Raw genomic sequence first — 20,507 nt, 5'->3', positions numbered from 1 at the left:
ATAGGAGAAGCAAGCAGTAATTCCAGATCATTCTTGTTATGAATTAACAATAAAAAGGTTTCCTGGCTTTATATACAACCAAAGTGAAAATGAACAACAATCCCCCTTCAGATAGATTTGGAATGACTTGTTAAAATTGATGTATGTGACTTCGCACCTGCTATAATCATACCTTCTGCTGTGCATCGTAGATAGGATATTTTGAGCTGCTCCATTCATCATGAGGAGAAGCCTCTGGCTTTTTTTGTTAAAACATGCTTAAGTAATAGTAAAGTGCCATCCTCCAAATGCATTCATTAATGAACAAAGTGATTCTGAAATATCTTTGAGCCAGGATGTAGCCCATATGATGTTTTAGGTCATAAATCATGCATGTTAATACATTACAGTGAGATGTATTTTTACTTTGACTCATTGCTTTGGCTGAAGCTTAAAGACAAAAACTAGAGGTGGAAATCAACTATCTTATTGCATCAGAAAAGAAAAAACTATTTTCCCGCTAAATATGGGTCCCACATAAAAGTGTTTTGTGCGTCTCATTAGGGGTTTTTCATCAGTTGTCAAAGCACTTTGTGTGTTATCACATGCTAGGGTGTGGTCAGGAGTGATTCATACTTGAAATGTTGAGCCCACACAGAGAGCAGTGCAGCAGAAGTTTCTGTATACTTGTATTCTGCAGAGTCACCAGCAGAGGGCAGCAAAGGAGCAGCTTCTCCCAGGTGTCAGCAAAGGAAGTTTCTGGCAGGTCCCATGTCACCAATCAACAACACATTATGTAACAAACCCCTGGAGATAAAAGCATCCATGCACAGACTAACTACTATAGAATTAAATATCTATCAGTGATGATAGGTGATTAAATTAACTGAATGATCGGTTAATATTGATATGGGAGGGGAATTGGTCCTTACTGTTTACTGGAGCGACAGTATGGCTAAACAGGCCTATTATGTTCCTTGTGAACATATTTTACAAAATAAACAAAGCAATTAATCTTTTTCACACTGTCCTGTATTTAGTATAGAGATTGTCTGCATGAATGTACCAGGAAATCAGACACTCCGTTGATAGACATATTTTTATATATATTTTTTCACATTATATTTCAAGTATCAACCCCAGACTGAAGATAATGTATCATACTGTGTTATATATCATAAGTGTAATGTATGGAATCATTTAATAAGTGATTCCTCGATCACTTTGTATAGCAGTGATTCAGAAGTTGTATCGAGTTCGTTCATTTACAATTTGACGAGGTGTACGTGAACGCCCCATGACACTGGCAGCTAGCCTAGCTGGCTAACTTGGCTAATCTGAATAATCGTCTCGGTAAAGCGCACGTAAGGCTAACCAGGATTAACACATTTAGTTTTCCACATCTATCCTTCAACGCAGTATCTATCTGACACTTTGAAGAATGGCATCGCTTGGAGAACCTGTGCGTTTGGAAAGAGGTAACCATTATTGATTAGCTAGCGTTAGCTTAGAAATATATTTGTTGTGATACCGGGGAAGCTGTTAGCCTAGCCTACCTTAGCATTAGCCTGAAGTTATTATCTTCCTCTTTATTGTTAATTCTGTTTTATGTGGAAATATAAAATGTCTTGTGATAAGTATTTTTATGGCTGTGTTTGCGTGTATAATTTAAACCGGCTGATTAACAGAATAAGATATCTACTGCCACAATGTTTTAATCACAAGCTAACAACACAGTTAGACACCGAGCTTGGTTTATTATATTAAAGATTTTTTATCTTTATAAAACTTGACGCACCGGTTTAATGATCAGTAATTTTAAGACGAAATTATTGACATCACAGACTTGTTTTGAACAAATGCTCCTGCTGTGTTAAATAGATGAAACTTAAATAAACCACATCATGTTCATGAATTTATATTTACAAACAACACATCCTAATACACTATTTTAACTTCATGATCACGTTTATGAATTTATATTTACAAACAGCACATCCTAATACACCAATTTAACTTAATGTTCATGAATTTGTATTTGTTACTGCAGCAGAGATACAATCAGAGAGGAATATTCCTCAAAGCAAAGAGAAACGATATTTTTTACAGTTCCCGATGGTGTGTGTATATATATATTTTTTCTGCCATTACATGTACATCTCTCTGTTGAAATCATTCATGACATGTTTGTCTAAACACCTTTAAGTTAAGGTTGATGGAGGGAATTATTTGTCTTTCTCTGAAGCTTTATGTGTTGGACGTTGCCTCTTATTGACTTATTAAGTTTTATAATCAAGGGTATTTTATTTTTTCTCAAGCGGGAAAATATTTATGATCAGAATGAATACTGCAAGTCAAGAAAAATCAAATAAAGTCACGTTTGTTAACAGGAAATGGATCAAATTATAATGATCTTATATACATAAGTGTTACATTTATAATGCTGTCCAGACGGAACTTTCTCGCTGCTCTGTTATGTTTAGGTGACTTTCAGACAGGCTACGTCTTCATATCAATGTGGATATCAACTGAAGTCTTGATGCTTGTCTTTGTTTTCTTGATGACAGATATTAACCGTGCTGTTGAACTGCTTGATAAGCTGCAGAGGACGGGGGAAGTGCCGCCGCAGAAGCTGCAGGCGCTGCAAAGAGTCTTACAGAGTGAATTCTGTAACGCTGTCAGAGAGGTGAGACTTTTTGTCTTTGTTGCTGATTGGACACTTCGCTCTGCGAGTGGACAGTAAAAAAAAAACAAAAAACAAATTTGGTTTGATTGGCTGTATTCAATGAATTCAAGGAATGTGACCAAATATTGTGGGTCTTTGTCTCCTCAGGTTTATGAACATGTGTACGAAACTGTGGACATCAACAGCAGTCCTGAGGTTAGGGCCAACGCCACAGCTAAGGTAGACCCAATCTAAATACTATTTATTTCTAATTTCAAACCACTTGTTTCTTCCAGACACTTTGTAGTTCCAAGTCAAACACATTAACAACATTAACATATTGCATTCTTAGAGTACAATTACGATATATTTGCAAAGGTTAAAGAACAGTTCTTGTTTATTTGTAGGCAACTGTGGCAGCTTTTGCAGCCAGTGAGGGACACTCACATCCTCGTGTCGTGGAACTGCCTAAGACGGAAGAAGGCCTGGGTTTCAATATAATGGGTGGAAAGGAGCAGAACTCACCCATTTATATCTCACGAATCATCCCAGGAGGCATCGCTGACCGACATGGAGGCCTGAAGAGAGGCGACCAGCTCCTCTCTGTCAATGGGGTGGTACGTTCAATTTTACTGACTTTCTCTAAGATGTTGGGAATACCGTGTCAGTCTGATCAAGTGAATATGTTTCTCAGGCAGTTTATTCAACTCCATATAAAATAGAGAAGAGCGCAGCGCCACTGTCTCCCCCCGAGGCCAATAATTTTGGTTAGCATCAGTATCTTCCTGAAATGATAATAAACTCTGAAGCAGTTTGGACAGAAAAAACAATATTAACTTCTCGAATGTTTTTTTGTTAATTCTTTTATTATGGCCCAAAATATAAAATCAGACATTTACTTCAACAAATTGTACAGTTACAGTATGTATTTTCACTATAGAGCGTATTCCTGTGTCCGTCTATCAGTCGGTCATTATTTGTATCGCGCCAATTCATAACAAGTGTTATCTCGATGCGCTTTACAAAAGAGCAGGTAAAAGACTTTACTCATTGTTCAGAAAGAAATGGGATAGGAAGAGATGCGATGAGACACAGGAAGGATTTCACCTTCGTGTTCCTCGCAGTCCTGTTGTCCACACTTTGGACGACACAGTCCGATGATGGTGGCCGGGGCGCCGTTTACATCGGGTGATAGTAGGTTCAGATCAGCTCGATGAAGGTTTGGGCAAGCTCCTTCTACTCAGGAGCCCGGCTCAAATAAATGTTGCTGTACATCAACAAAGCTCACGGGGAAGAGGAGTACTGATGAGCCGAGTAAAAGTCTTCTGAAAATTGTCTCTGAAGCCGATTGAAGGCAGGAAATCTACCCGTCCAGCTGTAGGAGGCTGCATGTGTATATGAACTTTTAATGTTGAGTTATCATTGTGTTTGTACACAAACTTTCGAAGGCCAGCTTCGTTTTCTTCCTCAACACTTCACCATCGTTCAGCCGGTGTGAATGATGCTTGTTGTGCTTGGGTTTCACTTCCAGCGTCGGGCGTAAACAATCGACCTATTGACTTTGTTGCTCGTATTTTTTCTCTTATAAAAATTCCAAATTACAAACTTTATATATCAAATTGGACCAAACCAATAAAAATACTGACTGTGTTGTTTCCATTGACTTCACACCTCGTTGATTTTGTGCTTAACAATGCCAACAGTATATTGCTTTTCAGGATTATACGACTGTAAAAAGTGTAGGCTCAACGACCAGTTGTTGTGCCTCCATGTGATAAAAATGTTGTTTCTTTGTGTGTCGTTCAGAGTGTGGAAGGTGAGCACCACGAGAAAGCAGTGGAACTCCTCAAAGCCGCTCAGGGCACAGTGAAGCTGGTCGTAAGGTACACCCCCAAAGTCCTCGAGGAAATGGAGTCACGCTTTGAGAAAATGAGATCGGCGAAGCGCCGGCAACAGAACAACTACCCTCAGTAGAATTGTGTTTTTTTTTTTCTGTGATGATACCCAGCTCCCATGTCTCTTCTCTTTCTAGCCTTCTGGCCGTTTGCTCTGGTCCCTTTCTTATCTCCCATCCTGAACAAAACCATAACCAACATGCCTATTGTTTCTTCTCCCACACACTGTTTATTGTGCTTCTTCTCCTCTCTGTAGCATTAAGAGTTTTTTTTGTTAGACTTGACACTACAACTCTAGACAAACACTAAAATGATCATGATTGTCAACGTAGGTGGTCGCTCACATGTGTGCATTATTTTCCAAGTGACAAATTGAATGCAACTTCGAATGCTTTTGAGACCAACTACACAATTCCTTCGACTGGAAAGGCAGTGATATTAATCGTTTTAGCACAACCACTACGAAGTGCCTCAGGGCAGACCCGTTCATGTCATGTACTGTTTTCACCTCTCGTTCATTTCTTTTTGACAGTTCAAAGTCGATGGCTGATCATTAAATGTTCATGGCAGGATAAACGTCATGCTTTTGTGGTTCTCAAATAGTATTTGATTTGATATTTATACACAGAAAATACTGGTTAAAAACCTCTTTAATCATGCAAACTTGAGGAAGCTGCTTTTTAATTTGATCACCTCTCTACGGGCAGGTCTGAATGAAGAGTTGATGGCAGTTTAGATAAGTCAAAAAAAAAAAGATAGTTATGTTTGATGATGCAGGAAAGAAGTGGCAGGAAACAGAGAAACAACAGTGCTGGATTATCTTCAAGATTCTCTTTGGGCTTCCTCTTTTACTTTTTTAACGCCATACCACTCTATAAAAAGCTCAGCGGGAACTGTAAGTGACGTAATGGGGTCTCTGCAACTTTTGAGCTGAACGCCTGCCGTCAGAGACTTGAAGTTTTAACTTTTATCAAAGTAATAAACACTCACAAGCATAATTCTTGCCTGTCAGCACAGGATGTTCAGCTTTTTGATGAATTTGTCTTGACATACATCAGGAGCGTACTTCCTTTTTATTTTGCCAGCTACAGTTCTGACTAGAAGGCCCGTCGACTTCAAAAAAAAAAAAAGAAAACGTGTCCTTGATCTGAAGTTCAAACGGCTTGTTAACACGGTTTGTGTCATGAGGAGAAATCAGACATTTGTGTATCAAGCAGTCAGGAAAAAAAGAAGTCCTCTTAATATGAGCATTTCATTGTTTTCACATGATCGATCTCACAGACACGGGTACACGGTTACCTCATATACATTACGTTTTTCAAGAGTTTAGAAGAGGATGGTGTCAGTCTGCTGCATCGGCACATTATCAGTCGTTCAGAACAAGCAGGTTAACATATTTAGAAAATGTCCTTTTATGATGCTCATACTCACGACAAACAATATTACAATAGATACTTTTTTTAATATGCACTACAGCAATAGCTTTTATTGTTTTCTGTACAGTCAGCACATATTTATTTCCATACTGAGACATTTTTGTATTTTTCTTTCGTGTCACTCTCAAGCTTTCTCTTTGAAACCATCAGTTTAGTGTACCCTATATTTACAGATAAACCGTGCGTCCTGTCAGGGTCATAACAGTGGTGAATATCTTATTACTGAGTACTGTCGATCGGATTCTTTCTTTAGCAGGCTCGTGCAGGTAATGTGTCAGTAACTTACAAAAGCCTGTTTATTTTGGACACTTCCTCTCACTTTTTAAAATCCGACACAAAGTGTTGAAATCCGCGAATGATGTGGATGTAAATGCGTTTTAAAAGAAACACACACACGCACGCCTGCATGCATGCCACCTTTCAAAACATTTTATTATTCACTAATAAACAAAAAGGGAGCATTGTGTGAAAAGACCTCTCTCTAATCATTTCACTAACATATTTCGAGGTTCTTTACCACAGCTTGTCCATTTGATTCATAGCTCGTCGTGTATATATCATAATGTGAACTAGGCTCTAGCTGACTAAGCCATGTTATTTGAGGTAGAGGGGCAGGAATGATTGCAGTAGCTTTGTTGAATCTGTGTGATCCACACATTAGATGGACGGTGGATTAAGTTTGCAGTGAATGATAAGTCTCTCCTTCGATGGGTTTAATCACTCTGTCCTCTGATGTTGGACCGTTCTGCAGAAATGTCATTATTTTGTCTTGTTTTAATTTGTTTTTGTTATCCTGTCCATCAATTCTCAAAAGTCCAATGAAGGCAACTCTCCAAACTGTAAAGTGCTGATTTAAAGTCCAAAAGTACTTTGCGTTTGATCAGCTGGGGATGATGGGAGGATAATCAGAACTCCAATTCAGTCAGTTGAAGTTTAATCAGGCGGTCAGAGATCTCTTCCTTTTGTCTGTTACAGCCTCTGCATGCATCCATTATTACCCTTCATGTCACGAAAAGTCAGCTGCTTCCTTCAATATCAGGTTTACTCGCAAAATGAGCTGAACTCACATTGCTGGTAGATACCATTGAAGGGACCAAACGTTGACTCGATTATGAAAAGTAGTGTGAAGAAAACCATCAAACACAATGAGTACATAAGGCCCTTATCTTGTGTTGTATCTTAACACCTCTTAAGAAGGCTTGATTTAGAGACGAAGCATAAAATAAAACGTACAAAATACACCAAAATCTAATGCAAATTGATTATCTATGCAAACAATTTCAAAACTTTGAAAAAGTCCTACAATGGTGCAAAATAGCTGTCACTGTTCTGCAGAATGTTACTGAACATGGCCTCTTTAAAGGCTGCGTGGACACAGCTAATGTAAAACACATGGGAGTTACTTTTACAATGTTTATTCTTGAACTGATCACAGTCAGGTATGTGCAGTGAAATGTCCTGATCTAAGCTTTCTGTTGGATAGATGATTGTCAGGATGCATGGAGACGAGTTGGTTAGCTACAGACCATTGCATCGGCTGTTTTTGTTTTAGGGACGAACGCTTAGCACAAGAGTAGGGATGTACATAAAAGCAGAAAATTAAAAGGATATATAGTTTGTCACTTGATTGTTTGCTCCAGTGTTAGCTCGCTAGATTCACTGCTTACAAACACACATCATGAATCAGGAATAATGTAATGAGACCTGGTATTGATGACGCACAGTCACGCTCTCCACTGAATGTCACCGACCATTGTCTGACTTAGTTTGGAAACTCTGTGAAGTACCCTTCAACTTTCTACTCGTTTTCCTTGTCTATATATTGGGATGGTCAATAGAGTATTTTTTATAATACTTTTCTTTTGATATTTTTCTCAATTTTTATAAGTGATTTTCCTAAAACTAATACCAGGAATGATTGGTACTTCCATTTTGACTGTGTACCAAGGCCATATCAGAAAAGCCTCTCTGAAGAGTAGTGCAGGTGCAGGAGGAGGATCTAAAGGGGGGGGGGGTTGGGTGGGATGGACCCTCCTGGATCAGAACTTCTCTTCTGAGGGCTGAACTGATTCTTTGTTTTCCAAACTAAGACCAAACTTGCAACATTTGTGAAATCTTTGATAATGTTTTGAAATGTTTTAGCCAATGCTTGTTGAGAACTATTACCTTTAGACTGTGTTGTGTTATTTTGTGTTCTCTGGTTTTCTTACCTTATTAACTGTGTTACGTTGATGTGGAATGTAAACTGTTGTGATGTAGAACATACGGATACTTAGATTGGAGGCTTAATAAACAGTGCTTACATTAACCAGTTTTAATGGTCTTCTTGAAGCCCTTTTACACACACACTGTACTTTGACTCAATGGACTCAATAACACTGGAAAGAACTGAGATAAGACTCTTGATTGTTTATAAGGATGTTTCATTCCAAACGTTTGTGCTGCGTGATGGATTCATTACTCTTCAGATGACCAACGAGACATTAGAATGTATGGAAGATGTCTTGTAAAAATGTAGCCTTAAACTCAGATTAAACCGCACAGTGTGATCCTGTTTTGATGTAATTTTAAATGTGAACAATAACGGGGGGGCGGTTATCTAAATGACTTTTTGAACTAGTTGTTTAATTTTCCAACAAATGGGACTAAGTCTCTTGTTACATTTGACTGCTGCAGCTGCATCAGGAAATATTCACCACACCGCACCTCTTTCACTGTGACGCATCAAATGAATGTGAAGCAAGAAACGACCTCACAGAACTAAGTCATGCCATGAGGTAGAATAAAGAAAAATCCTCACAAGCCCATTCCAAATTCACAATTACATGAAGTGTTGAAAAAACGATGGATCAGATGTATGGGAGCTTTTGACTCTAATAAGGTTTTCCTCATTAGAATAATCATGAACTAAGGAGAAAATAATCCATTTTGTGGATTCCTGTTTTATTAGTCTCTCCTTTCTTGTACTTTACATTCAATTTTATGCTCTGAAAATTCCAGCACACCAGATTTATTAAATATATTGTTGCCAAATAAATCCACATATCTAATCTTTGTTTTCAAAGCCAATATTTTGAATAATCATTGCACAAAAAGCATGCATGTCATTAAAAACCTTAGTCAGACTCTTAATGTTTCCCCTGTGTTCTTCATGTCAGTCGTTTAAAAAATAATATGTTTTCCCTTCAGTCATGCCTGCATTAAAGGGCACATTTAATGTAGCAACATGTCTATTTCATGGTTACAAATATTTTAAAATGATCTACTATTTTTAATATTTTTTAAAAAAAAAGACATTTTTTATTTTGTGACATGTTTTGAGGAGACATTCTTCCTCAGAAGTAAAATTGTGATCCACTTATCCCTTTGACTCGTCTGCTGCACATGTCTTAGTGTTTTTAAAACTTTACTGGATATAGTTATGTTTAAGCATCCATTCATACTGTAGGTTTTCTAAGAGGAGCTCAGAAGTAAATCAGTGGCTGCTTGCCTGGAACCTAACCGTGCACGTGACAGCGATTCATTAGAGTCGGTTGTTCACACTACAGCTTGAGACCGGAGCACAGCTGCTGGTTTCTCATCCTGTGGACCTGATCCACAGCAGAGTGTTGTGTGAGGATGGTTCACTGCGTCTTTGCTGGCAACCAAAATCAATCACACTCAGGAACAAGCTGAGCAGCAGCAGGGCCAGAGGACGAAGCAGGAGGCCAAACTGGATCTGGAGCCAAAACAACAGAAGGAGCAGACGAGAAATAGGAAACTGATTCATGTATGGCAAAACACATATTATCTAAAACACAAAGTTTGCTCAAAGAGATAAGACCTAAAGACAACTATACCAAACAAAAATATATGGTAAGTTTAAAAAACATTTCCTCTGCACATTGCTGCAGCAAAATCTAAAAACTAGATAAGGATATTAAATACATAACATGACAAAAAAAAAGCTAAAAGCAGACTATAGGCCTGACTAGGATGAACAAGAAGTTTTCAGGATTTAAAGTTAAATGAAAACCTACTCCTTCTTTAGAAGTGGCAATTTATGGAATTGAACAACCAAAATCGAGCATTACAGGTTGTACGTATACATGAAAAATAGTATTTAAGCGTGGCTGTTGGGCTCTGGTGGTGAGTAAAAATATGTTCCGACAGAGCAGAGGAATTGCTCATGAAGCAGAAATTGTTTAATAAAAAGGGGGGAATTTATTATCCAAAAAAAAAAAAAAAATAGACAGAAGAGCGAAAACAACAATCCCGAATAGATTAATTTAAAACAACCAGCTTTAAAAAAGTAAACACAGCCTCACAGCAAGCTGCCACAAACAACAATTCACAAATTGCAAAGCCTCTCATTAAAATTATATTTCTGGTTGAAATTACAAAATATTAATAAATACGTCCATACAAATTTCTGTACCATAGAAATTTCATTTAAATTCCCATTGAAAGTGTCATAGCTTGTGTGGAGTATTCTTTTAAACTGTTTTCTCACTCCGGTCCAGCAGAGAGCACTTTACTCTCTGTCGTGCTTATTTTTCTGACAAAGAAGAAGCGAGGTTTCATGCGCCCACATTCTGTGACGTCACTTCCTTTCTGTCCGTGCTAACGTTGTAGTGAACACGCGCTCGCCAATCCTGCAAGTAAGTGTTTAATATATTACATAATACGGCAATTAATCGAAGGAATAAACACATTGACTAACAAATAAGTATGTTAGCTTGATATTAAATTCTAAAATAAAAAACTTGAGGAGCGGCATTTGACAATAATTGTTGTTTTTACACACCGAGATGACGCTAGCGTTCCAGATAGCTAGTGATAATGTTAGCACGCCGCCACATGGGTTTAAGATGTAACTAATGTAACTCATTTTCACCTCTGAAATCATTATTGTAAACTAAACTCACAAGTTAATGTTAGTCTTCAACACCATCTTTAATGAATTATGTAGTGGTTTAGTTTTACTCAAACGATAGACGGTCAGATTTTCTTTCATCCTACTCAGCGGAGTTCAGTAGAGGGAAAAAGGACCACGAAGTCCCCAACACTATATATAAAATGTGCTTTTGTTTAGCCTTGTGTGTGATGCTGGCCTGGCAATTCTCTGCCGTAGGTAAGCTCATATTGAGGACACTAAAACTTCCTGCGGGCGGTTAGGAAGGTGTACTTTATCCATCCAAGCTGGGAACTTGTCGTTACAGCAGCAGGACAGCAAACGCACAACATAACACGGAATATTAAATAGAAACGCACTAAAAATGTCCAAAGTATTCAAGTAAGAATAATAAACGCATCAGGATTTCACTTCAGTATTCCAGCTTGTCAAGAAAGTGACCAATTAGATAAATGTGCAAAAACCAGTGATGGCAGTATAAGTGAGGAGTATTGATTTAAAGAACAAAAATCAGTGATGCATATATTGATAAGAAAGTAAGAATTGTCAAGTTGCCAGCTCAAACCATTGACTATAATGACGAGTAAACGGACAAATAAAAAACTTATGTGATGTCAAATGTATGACATCCTACCTGTACTGAATCTTGCTTCTTTTTTCTTTTTGGCAGAATGCGCTACGTTGCTGCTTACCTGCTCGCTTCCCTGGGGGGCACTGAAAACCCTGAAGCCAAGGCCATCAAGAAGATCCTGGAAAGCGTTGGCATTGAGGCTGATGATGCTCGTCTCGACAAGGTACACATAGGCGGTGTGTTGGGGCAGCAGTTCTTCTACCAACAGTGAGATTTTCTAAACATATTTGATTTCTTTCATCAGGTCATCACAGAGCTCTCTGGAAAGAATGTCAATGATGTGATTGCCACAGGTAAGTGTGCCAATTAAACATTTCTCAGTAGGTTACTGGTCAACAATAATCCAATGGCTGCAGATTTTTACGCTTTTAGTTTTAAAAAGCTGTTTAGCTTCCCAAATAAGGTGTAGGACTGCTTATTGGAATAACTAATATCGGAAAGGTATCCTTAAATTACTTTTATCTGGCGTTATGTAGAAAATATAATTAACTCAGTGGCGCAGTGTTTAGTGTGCGTCCCATTTATGGAGGCTGTAGGCCTTTAGTGGGCAGCCTTGGTTTGAATCTAAATTCGGACTCCTGTCCTGCATGTCATTGCTAACTCTCTTTCCCTGATTTTTGAATCTATCTACTTAACACTACTTTACATAAAAAGCCCAAAAGTATATATTTAATGAAATTGTCCTTCAATGGTAGGGTAAACACTGCAACTTTTTTTGTATGAACAGTTTTTAAGTTATTTGAATGAAGACAGACATAAATAATTGATTAATTTCACAATGCTAAATAAAAAACTGTTAACTGAGGTTTGGAAGATTATAACTTATTCACTAAAGATGCAAATTAAATATTTTAAAAACTATTTTGCATTTCTGACATTTCTTATTCCTGAATGTGGAGTGTCAACATTATTAATCTTTTCCTCTGCCCACTCGTGTCTCCTCAGGTTACAGCAAGCTGGCCAGCATGCCTGCAGGAGGTGCAGTGGCCGTTGCCAGCTCTGCAGCTGCTGGCTCAGGTGGAGCCGCCGCCCCTGCTGCTGCAGGTGAGCATTGCAGTTTAGCATTTAATTTGTCAGCATCAGTGACATTTGGCACATGCCCTCACCTTGTATGTTGATGATTAAATGCAGCAAAAACCAGTAGATTTGTTTTGGTTTCTCACAGCATCATGTTACAAATTTACAGCGAACTTTTTTGACAGTTTTTAGATTTCTCCATTTTTACCTCACTTGCTTATCACCGGTTATGAATTGATAGTGGAGCATGTTAACTCTTTTCTTGGGTCTGTTTTAAGCACAACACCCTCTGTGTTAGATGTTTAAAACAAATTTAAAAATAAAGGCATGAATGAGTAACTACATAGACATGGCTACCTGGTAAATTACATCAATTTCTATTTGTTTTGCAGCTGAGGAGAAAAAGGAGGAGAAGAAGGAAGAGTCTGAGGAGTCTGATGACGACATGGGATTCGGCCTGTTCGATTAAACTTTTCCAAAAATGAATAAAATTTATAAAAAACAAACTAAGTGTTGTTTTTAGCATTGATCTTCACTTTATTGGTATTCAGAAAGTAGAAAAGGTTGAGTCACTGACATTCAATGTAAGCTGGCTGCAGAAAACAGCCATTTGTAATTTTTTTTTGTCTGACAGGCTGAAAAACCGCTAACACAATTGTGCAAGTACATAAAAACAAAATTAACATGGTGTTATTTAGAATGACGCTGTGCATACATTGCTGTGCTTCAAGTTGGACCCTGAAGGGAAAAACAAGTTACTAAAGACTAAACCATGGAGTGTGTGATTGAGCCCAGCAGATGGCGCTGTCTAAAACGTTTAAAATTGACTATTTATTCTATGCCGACATGCATTAACAGGGGAACTAGTGTTGGTTCACCTACGCCCGCACATAACACTCCTTTATCCACAATTCATAATTTAATCAAGAATGACTTGAGATTTAAAAAAGCTAATTTTGAACTTTTATCCACTCGTCAACATTTATTGTAGCTGTCAAAATAACCACCACAAGCCTGTTTTTGCACTGACAAGACACTTGATGTCTGTAATACAAAAAGAAAATCCACGAGTTTGACTGTTTTACTGTTAGTAACAGAATGAATACGTTTTACTTCCAAAACAGGCGGTCTGCAGCCCTTAAAGACCCTTGGCAAAACCTGTTTCTTACTACAGTCTTGTTTTAAGCATTTCAAAATCTCAAGTATTACAGTCCTTTTTAGAATTAAGCAGGAAAGGTATTGTATTAAAAACAAATGTAACTATAAAGTACAGTCACAGGTCTCTGAGCGGGCATAATGGGACATTGCTCAACAAATATCAAAATGATTAAACCACAGGAGACTTTGATTATTAAGTCACTTTAGCCTTTGGTTAAAAAAAAAAAGGTCATTTCAAAGATCAGCTTTGTTTATTCATATCAGCCCACCTAAGTTTATTGGTTTCCCTTATGTCTAATTATTCAAAATAAATTCAAAACCACCAAAAACAGGTGACGTGCAGTGTACTAGAAGAGCTTGTCTACTAATTCTCATGCTGTTTGATTAAAATGAAAGTATGCAGGCCATAAACCCAACAGGGCCTGCAGTCTACAGTCCTGAATGCATCGTTGGGTCAGGAAACAACACTAGCCTCTTGATAGCAAGAAATAAATTGGTTTTATTTGTAATACTACTGTAAATAATATAATTTACTGAAGAATATAAGTATACCCAACAAAGCAAACAAAGAGTAGCCAGTAGCTTGGTTGCTTATTTACCCCTGTCAAAGACTGAACAATGTTTAACATTGTGTGTGATACAGTGTGTATGACTGAGCTGTTTCACAATATGAAACTTTTCCTGATTGTGTCCGTGACACCACAGAGCTGAATCATGTCATGTGCTCATTGCTGAGCCAGCAGCTCTTTCTCAGTTTATTGATTTGTGTGAGTAAAAGATATGACTGTGCTATACGATCTTCTAAATGTCCTGGTATAAAACCAAAAATAATGATCAGCTTGAATATAAACCTGATCCCATGGTCAAGCCGTAAGTCTCCTAACTCTAATTACCCTTTGAAACCATGGCCGAAGTTTACCCTTTCACAACCATGGTTCAGGGTACTTTGTTGTGGAGATTTGCATTTTAGTTTCGCTGCATATAACTTCATGTTATTCCTTTGAATTTACAGGACCCTAGAGCATTACTTTTAATTATTCACATTCATTGAAAACTTTTCCTTCATTGAAAACCACAGTCATCATAATGTAAAAGACACTAGATAAAACTTTATTTAACCAAAAGTTAAGTGCCGAAATTAAAAGTTTTCAATGTGCTGAAACAACATGTATTTAATACATCAGACGTAGAAGGCTAACACGATTAAATATTATGTAAGATAATTTACTTAAACAATATCTCATTCAAACAAATAAACACTATTATATATTGTCACTTAAAGCTGGCTAAAGGCTAGCAAATTATATCAGAGAATACACAACTGTGTTCATTATACTTGGTAAATTTCCACCATTGCTCAAACTCAATATAAATCACACATAAATGTGGGCGCAACATGTTACTCCGTCTTCCGGGCAGTGACGTCACGGTCCTTACCATTTGCTTATCTGTCGCGGTCCAGCCCGTTTCCCGCAGTGCGCCCTCTCGTTAGCGGACAGTGAAGGTTACCTGCTTCAACAGTGCTTGAACGGCAACCTTTCGACTGTCTTCTCACACACCAGGACGGGAATAATCCAACAAATCATCCAGAATACCGCCTTCAACATCAAACGTAATTTTAATCATCTTCAAAAACTCCAGTTTGCTTAGATATCGTCAACACGTTTAGCTCACAAGCTAGCTGTTTGTTTTGCTAACTCGCCACGCTAAACCTTTGCGACCGTTTTACCAGAAGACCCGACAGTCAGACCAGGTGAGGAAACATTATGTAAGATCCGTGTTTTCCTGTTTGTTCGTCTGCATAATGCGGGCACAGTTGTTTATCTCATGATCTCAGTAAGTTGTGGCCTTGACGCAGTTAGCTCCCGAGTTTCTGCGCAGCTTGGTTCAGTCCCAGACGTGATAAACATTTAAAATAAACACAAGATACTATCAATCCTCTACATTCAAGCTGATACGGATGACCCCGCTGTTTAACTAAATTTGCTGACATTATGCTGCTGCAGTGAAAGGTGTCGAGGACTGGTAAACGAAATTGCGTAACACATGTATTTTATTTGACTGTTTTCATGTCTAAATGTACTTGAAAGCTACAGGAGTTGAATAATGCAGTCAGCCCAGTAATAAATCATTTTGTCTAGATCATAGTGTTATTTGAAAGTTGATCTGTTGTTTGATAAGATATTTAAACAAGATAAAAAAAAATTAAAAAACCCGTCGTTTTTCAAAAGTGTAATTAATTATTTCAACGAAGGACACACCATGCACTTTCAACTTTTAAAGTTATAGACACTATTTAGTAAATGTTAAAACTATTTTTCACATTTCCATAATTCAATTCATTCACTCTGTGTAAACCTCATTTCTTAAATTAACTGTTTTAATAAGTTCATTTTTCCATTGATCTATTAGATCCCTAGATTTCTAGATAGCATGTACTGTCTGGACTTATATAAGCCTGTCCCTTATCTTACACACACACACACACACACACTCATGCACGCGCACACACACAGGCGCAAGATGTGTTTGAGTCATGTAAGTGTGTCTTCTAAGACTTTGGTTTGTTGTTTTCAGAACCATGAGTTCCCAGGTGAGACAGAACTTCCATCAGGACTGTGAGGCTGCAATCAACAGGCAGATCAACCTGGAGCTGTATGCCTCCTACGTCTACCTGTCTATGGTGAGCAACTAATCACTGACTATTAAAACGTGGAAAATAATGCGAGCAGGATGTCCTGCTTTGTTTTAGAGAAGCATAGCTCGTATCAGTTATTACAAAGAAGTGATTTTGATTCACGCTTTCCTCTGTTGTGGTTATATAACAGCAGAGTTGTAGAGGCTTTGGAGGTGTTTATCCGCAAGACCAGCATACAGCAGATGGATGAAAACAATGTGGGTAGATGGGGGGGGGGGGGGGGGGGGCTAGAGTAAAAGTAAAGATGCCTCATTTGAAAGTAACTAAAAGTCCCTAAAAGAAAATGACTCCCTGTAAGTCAAAGTCTTAAAGTAGCTAGTTATAAATTTACTGACACATTCAAAGTATATGGTGGTCAAGTAACAAAGACACCTCATAACCATAAAAAAAACTTGTCTTCCTCTCCCCATCAGTTTCCTCTGTCTCCCTCCTCTCTGTTTTTGCAGATGGCGTGACATATGTTGCTGGTCATTAATTAGAGGTTTGTGGTGGGGCAGCATTCCATTCTGCTCTCTTATTGGCATCTCAGACAGATGCAGCAGCTAATGGGTCACTTTAAAAAAAAAAAAAAAAAAAAAAAAAAAAAAGACATGGTAGAATATGCTGGGACTTGTAAAGTGCAGATTTTCTAAAACAAATTAAGTTCTTTTTCTTTGACAAGGCTCGTAGTTTGGATCAGGGAGCCAGTCCATGATCATATCAAACATTAAATTGTGAAACGTGCGAATATGTGCGAGGGTGTCTGATGTCATGTGAGCCTAGCTGTGATGAATGTTCTTTGGTGAAGTCGTAAAGCAAAGGTTGAAGTTCTGTTTGAGATTACGATATGTACAGAAACAGGGCATAGAGTTTGTTACCTGACCTTAAAAAACGTGTTTCAACTCTGGGCACAGCTTTCATCAATCGTTCTGAGACAGCTCGGTGTTGTTAGTTCTGATATATAAAAGCAGCTACTTTATTCTGTTAGCTATGATGATTATGCTAAACTGTATGAGATCTGTCGAATGTGTCTGAACTGCCAATGATAATGTTACGGTCACACTTGTCTTTCTGTTACTTTATCTGCAATGGTGAGGCAGCCTGTACGAGAGTTAGTTCAGGATTAATGGAGTTCTATTTGATCAAATCTTGCCTTAATAATCTTGGCTAGATATTTGTGTATGTGGTTTATTTACCTACTTCAGGACTAATTTCTCACCAGAAGTAAATGACTTCAAAAAAAGTCTAAAAACAACCTTTTTTCTTTTCCCCTCACAGGCCTACTACTTTGACCGGGATGACCAGGCGTTACCCAACTTTGCCAAGTTCTTTCGTAGTCAGTCGCATGAGGAGCGTGAGCACGCTGAGAAGTTAATGAAACTTCAGAACCAGAGAGGAGGCAGGATCTTCCTGCAGGATGTCAGGGTATGGGCTGCTATTTGATCTGATAAATAGTTTTTTTTGTCTTTTTTTGCGCGCGGTATCTCAATGTGTGCTATCACACGGCCCATGCTGGGAGGGAAACTAAGTGACCTAAAGATACCGTGGGCGTAACTCTGCTGTGCTGCTTATCCTGACTCACAAACACAACGTTTGAGTAAAATATTAAACACGTGGCCTACTTTTGTCACACAGAAGCCAGAAAGGGACGAGTGGGGCAGTGGAATTGAGGCCCTTGAATGTGCCCTGCAGTTGGAGAAGAGCGTGAACCAGTCACTGCTGGACTTGCACAAGCTCTGCTCGGATCATAATGACCCACACGTGAGTATGACGGTTGCACAGTAAAGCACATTTAAACACGTTTTACACCAGTGTCACATCCTTTGTGAGAACAGCATGCTCAAATTCTCTGTATTAAAGTTTTAATCAAGACTTGGAATAAGAACAAAAGCTTCTCAGAGTAACGAACCTGTGACCTTGTGCATACTACGTTAAATGTGAAATGATCCAAATAGTCAGATATGTGCACAAACTCATTTGTTATACACCCGTACCCTACAGAACCTCGGTGCTTAGATATGGGATGAATGGGAATCACACAGTGACATGCAAGACACAACATGTGGCCCACAATAACCATATGATACAGCAATACTCCAATCATTTCTATTTTGCAAGACAATGATATAATAAATCACAACAGCTTTCTAAGTGAAGAATCCAAAACTCCCCATACAGTATTAATGTATTTATTCACTGCGTCTTGGTGTCTTTTCATCTCTTATCACACTATATCTTTTAACTTTTTTTTTTTTTTTTGTGACATCCCATTGTTGCCTTTTTGTGAATAGTAAAGCAATGAGTTAAAGTGGCAGGGAAGCGCGTTGAGACTGCCTTGTATTTTATTACAATATTTTTTTTGGCGCTGTTCTTTTAAAATAATTGTATGGTAGACGTAGGATAAAAAAGTAAATGCGGTATGTATATTCAAGCCACCCCTGCAGGTCTCTCTCTGTTTTTTTTATATATATATATACTTTTCACCAGATGTGAAGCAAATTTAGTTAGTTGACAAGTTAGTTGTCCTGATTTGACTTTTGAAAAAAAAAAATGAAGCTTCAGTTTTTATTTACTTCAGAGCTATAATTATACAATTATATATAATTATTAATTATACATCAGGTTGCAAAACAGATGATGATTCTATTTGTTTAAATCTGAGAGTTCAAACTGTTTTTCTTTGAGTTCGAGTGTGATAACAAGCTCTGATTTAATTATCCTCCTTTTTTTTTTTTTTTTTTTTAGTTGTGTGATTTCATCGAGACACACTACCTGGACGAGCAGGTGAAGTCCATCAAAGAGCTGTCAGACTGGGTGACCAACCTGCGCCGTATGGGAGCTCCACAGAATGGCTTGGCAGAGTACCTGTTTGACAAACACACCTTAGGCAAAGAAAGCAGCTAAATCCCTCCACAGCACATCTCCATAAGCTTTCTTAATATGTATATTTGTACCTCGCTTTCATGTTTTCAAATATAAAGCCATCTGCATGATACCGGCATGTCATTAAAACCTCATATCGTACTCCATATTCCAGTTTAAAGACCTCTTTTGCCACTGCTTTTAGCCATGCTTTTGTCATCACTATATTTGTAGTGCTGTTTTGCCAGGAGATGTTTATCAAATTAATAAAAACAAACCCTCTGATTCTGATGTTCTGGTCGTATTCTTTAAAGTGTGTCAAATGCAGAAACAACTAAACTTCTGTGGACAAACCTGGTTAATTATAACACAAAGAGTTTCACTTCCACTAACGGGGAAAACAGAACTAAGCTGCAGCTGATGATTTGTTGTAAAATTTCAATCTGTGTCAATGATGAACAAAGGGAGAAGTGATTGAACGTCTTTGTTTCCCTAACAGTCACAATGACCTGACTATGTGAAAAACAAAGATTAGTAAGACAGGTAGTTCATAAAAATATCAAGTTTATTTGAAAAATGTCAAAAAAGATGCAACAGAAATTAAAAATAAGCAGCATGATGATTAATGATCATGCACCATTTATGTCATGGAATGTGCAATCCATTGTTTGGATTTCCTTCAATCCACAGTTCCTTTGCCCAGTTTGAAGTTATTCTGTACATGGAGCTCTGGATGAATTTCTCTTTCGACCAGCTAAACGGTTTGTAAAGTTTTAAGTAATCGGGTTCTCCAAATCAGAAGCTTCAATAATTAACAGGAAGTATGGCTGAAACTTTGAGGAGACCTAGAGGTTTCCTGGTTTTGTAATAAGGCTGGTTTGTTTTCTTAGAGGTTCCTTCTGTAAGGATAACAAACTGCATTAACTTTTGGTTTGTATGGCTGCTGCAAGGATCACTCCCTCTAGTGGTGATAACCATACTCTGCACTGAATCAGACTGTATAGTGTCTGCAGTAAGTATTGTATATGAGTACAAACAACGTTGTCAGGCTTTTTCCTGATTTAAAATCAGGAAAAATACTAAATAAAGGTCTACTATACACGTTACTGCATATAAAAGTGTTTTAGGCTTTGAGTCAATATAAGAAAGTATGTTTCTGATTGGGTTACACCTCAAAGATACAAATATGTGAAATATTTTACAACCTAAAGCAGATTAAACAAATGAAAATGTTTATTAAAAACTATTTTTCTATCAGGTTATTTCCTTTTCATGAAGGAATCTGCATTCATA

The 20,507-nt window shown here is 37.8% G+C and overlaps 3 protein-coding genes across 5 annotated transcripts; all 3 read left to right on the top strand.

Moving 5' to 3' along the window:
- Window positions 1–1,232: 1,232 nt before the first annotated feature.
- lin7c (lin-7 homolog C (C. elegans)) lies at window positions 1,233–8,283 on the top strand. The gene is made up of 5 exons (XM_079339177.1): window positions 1,233–1,457; window positions 2,547–2,665; window positions 2,813–2,884; window positions 3,052–3,261; window positions 4,451–8,283. The coding sequence occupies exons 1-5, from the start codon at window positions 1,421–1,423 to the stop codon at window positions 4,616–4,618; spliced, it is 606 nt and encodes a 201-aa protein (XP_079195303.1). The 5' UTR covers window positions 1,233–1,420; the 3' UTR covers window positions 4,619–8,283.
- Window positions 8,284–10,509: 2,226 nt separating this feature from the next.
- On the top strand, window positions 10,510–13,023 carry rplp2b (ribosomal protein, large P2 b). Of its 2 annotated transcripts, none has more exons than XM_079340077.1 (5): window positions 10,510–10,615; window positions 11,540–11,663; window positions 11,745–11,793; window positions 12,446–12,539; window positions 12,908–13,023. In XM_079340077.1, the coding sequence occupies exons 2-5, from the start codon at window positions 11,541–11,543 to the stop codon at window positions 12,984–12,986; spliced, it is 345 nt and encodes a 114-aa protein (XP_079196203.1). In that variant the 5' UTR covers window positions 10,510–10,615; window position 11,540; the 3' UTR covers window positions 12,987–13,023. The 2 variants fall into 2 exon arrangements, with proteins under 2 accessions (XP_079196203.1, XP_079196202.1); XM_079340076.1 differs by having other exon boundaries at window positions 12,446–12,544; window positions 12,910–13,023.
- Window positions 13,024–15,109: 2,086 nt separating this feature from the next.
- Window positions 15,110–19,505, top strand: LOC306821465 (ferritin, heavy subunit). 2 transcript variants are annotated; one of them, XM_079339917.1, is made up of 5 exons: window positions 15,110–15,443; window positions 16,253–16,358; window positions 17,631–17,777; window positions 17,988–18,113; window positions 19,098–19,505. In XM_079339917.1, exons 2-5 carry the CDS (start codon window positions 16,257–16,259, stop codon window positions 19,254–19,256), a joined length of 534 nt encoding a protein of 177 aa, XP_079196043.1. In that variant the 5' UTR covers window positions 15,110–15,443; window positions 16,253–16,256; the 3' UTR covers window positions 19,257–19,505. The 2 variants fall into 2 exon arrangements, with proteins under 2 accessions (XP_079196043.1, XP_079196042.1); XM_079339916.1 differs by having other exon boundaries at window positions 15,111–15,428.
- Window positions 19,506–20,507: the final 1,002 nt, after the last annotated feature.

The sequence above is a fragment of the Symphodus melops genome (assembly GCF_947650265.1).
Source record: "Symphodus melops genome assembly, chromosome: 3".
Lineage (NCBI taxonomy): Eukaryota > Metazoa > Chordata > Actinopteri > Labriformes > Labridae > Symphodus > Symphodus melops.
This window is presented reverse-complemented; position numbering and strand designations above follow the sequence as displayed.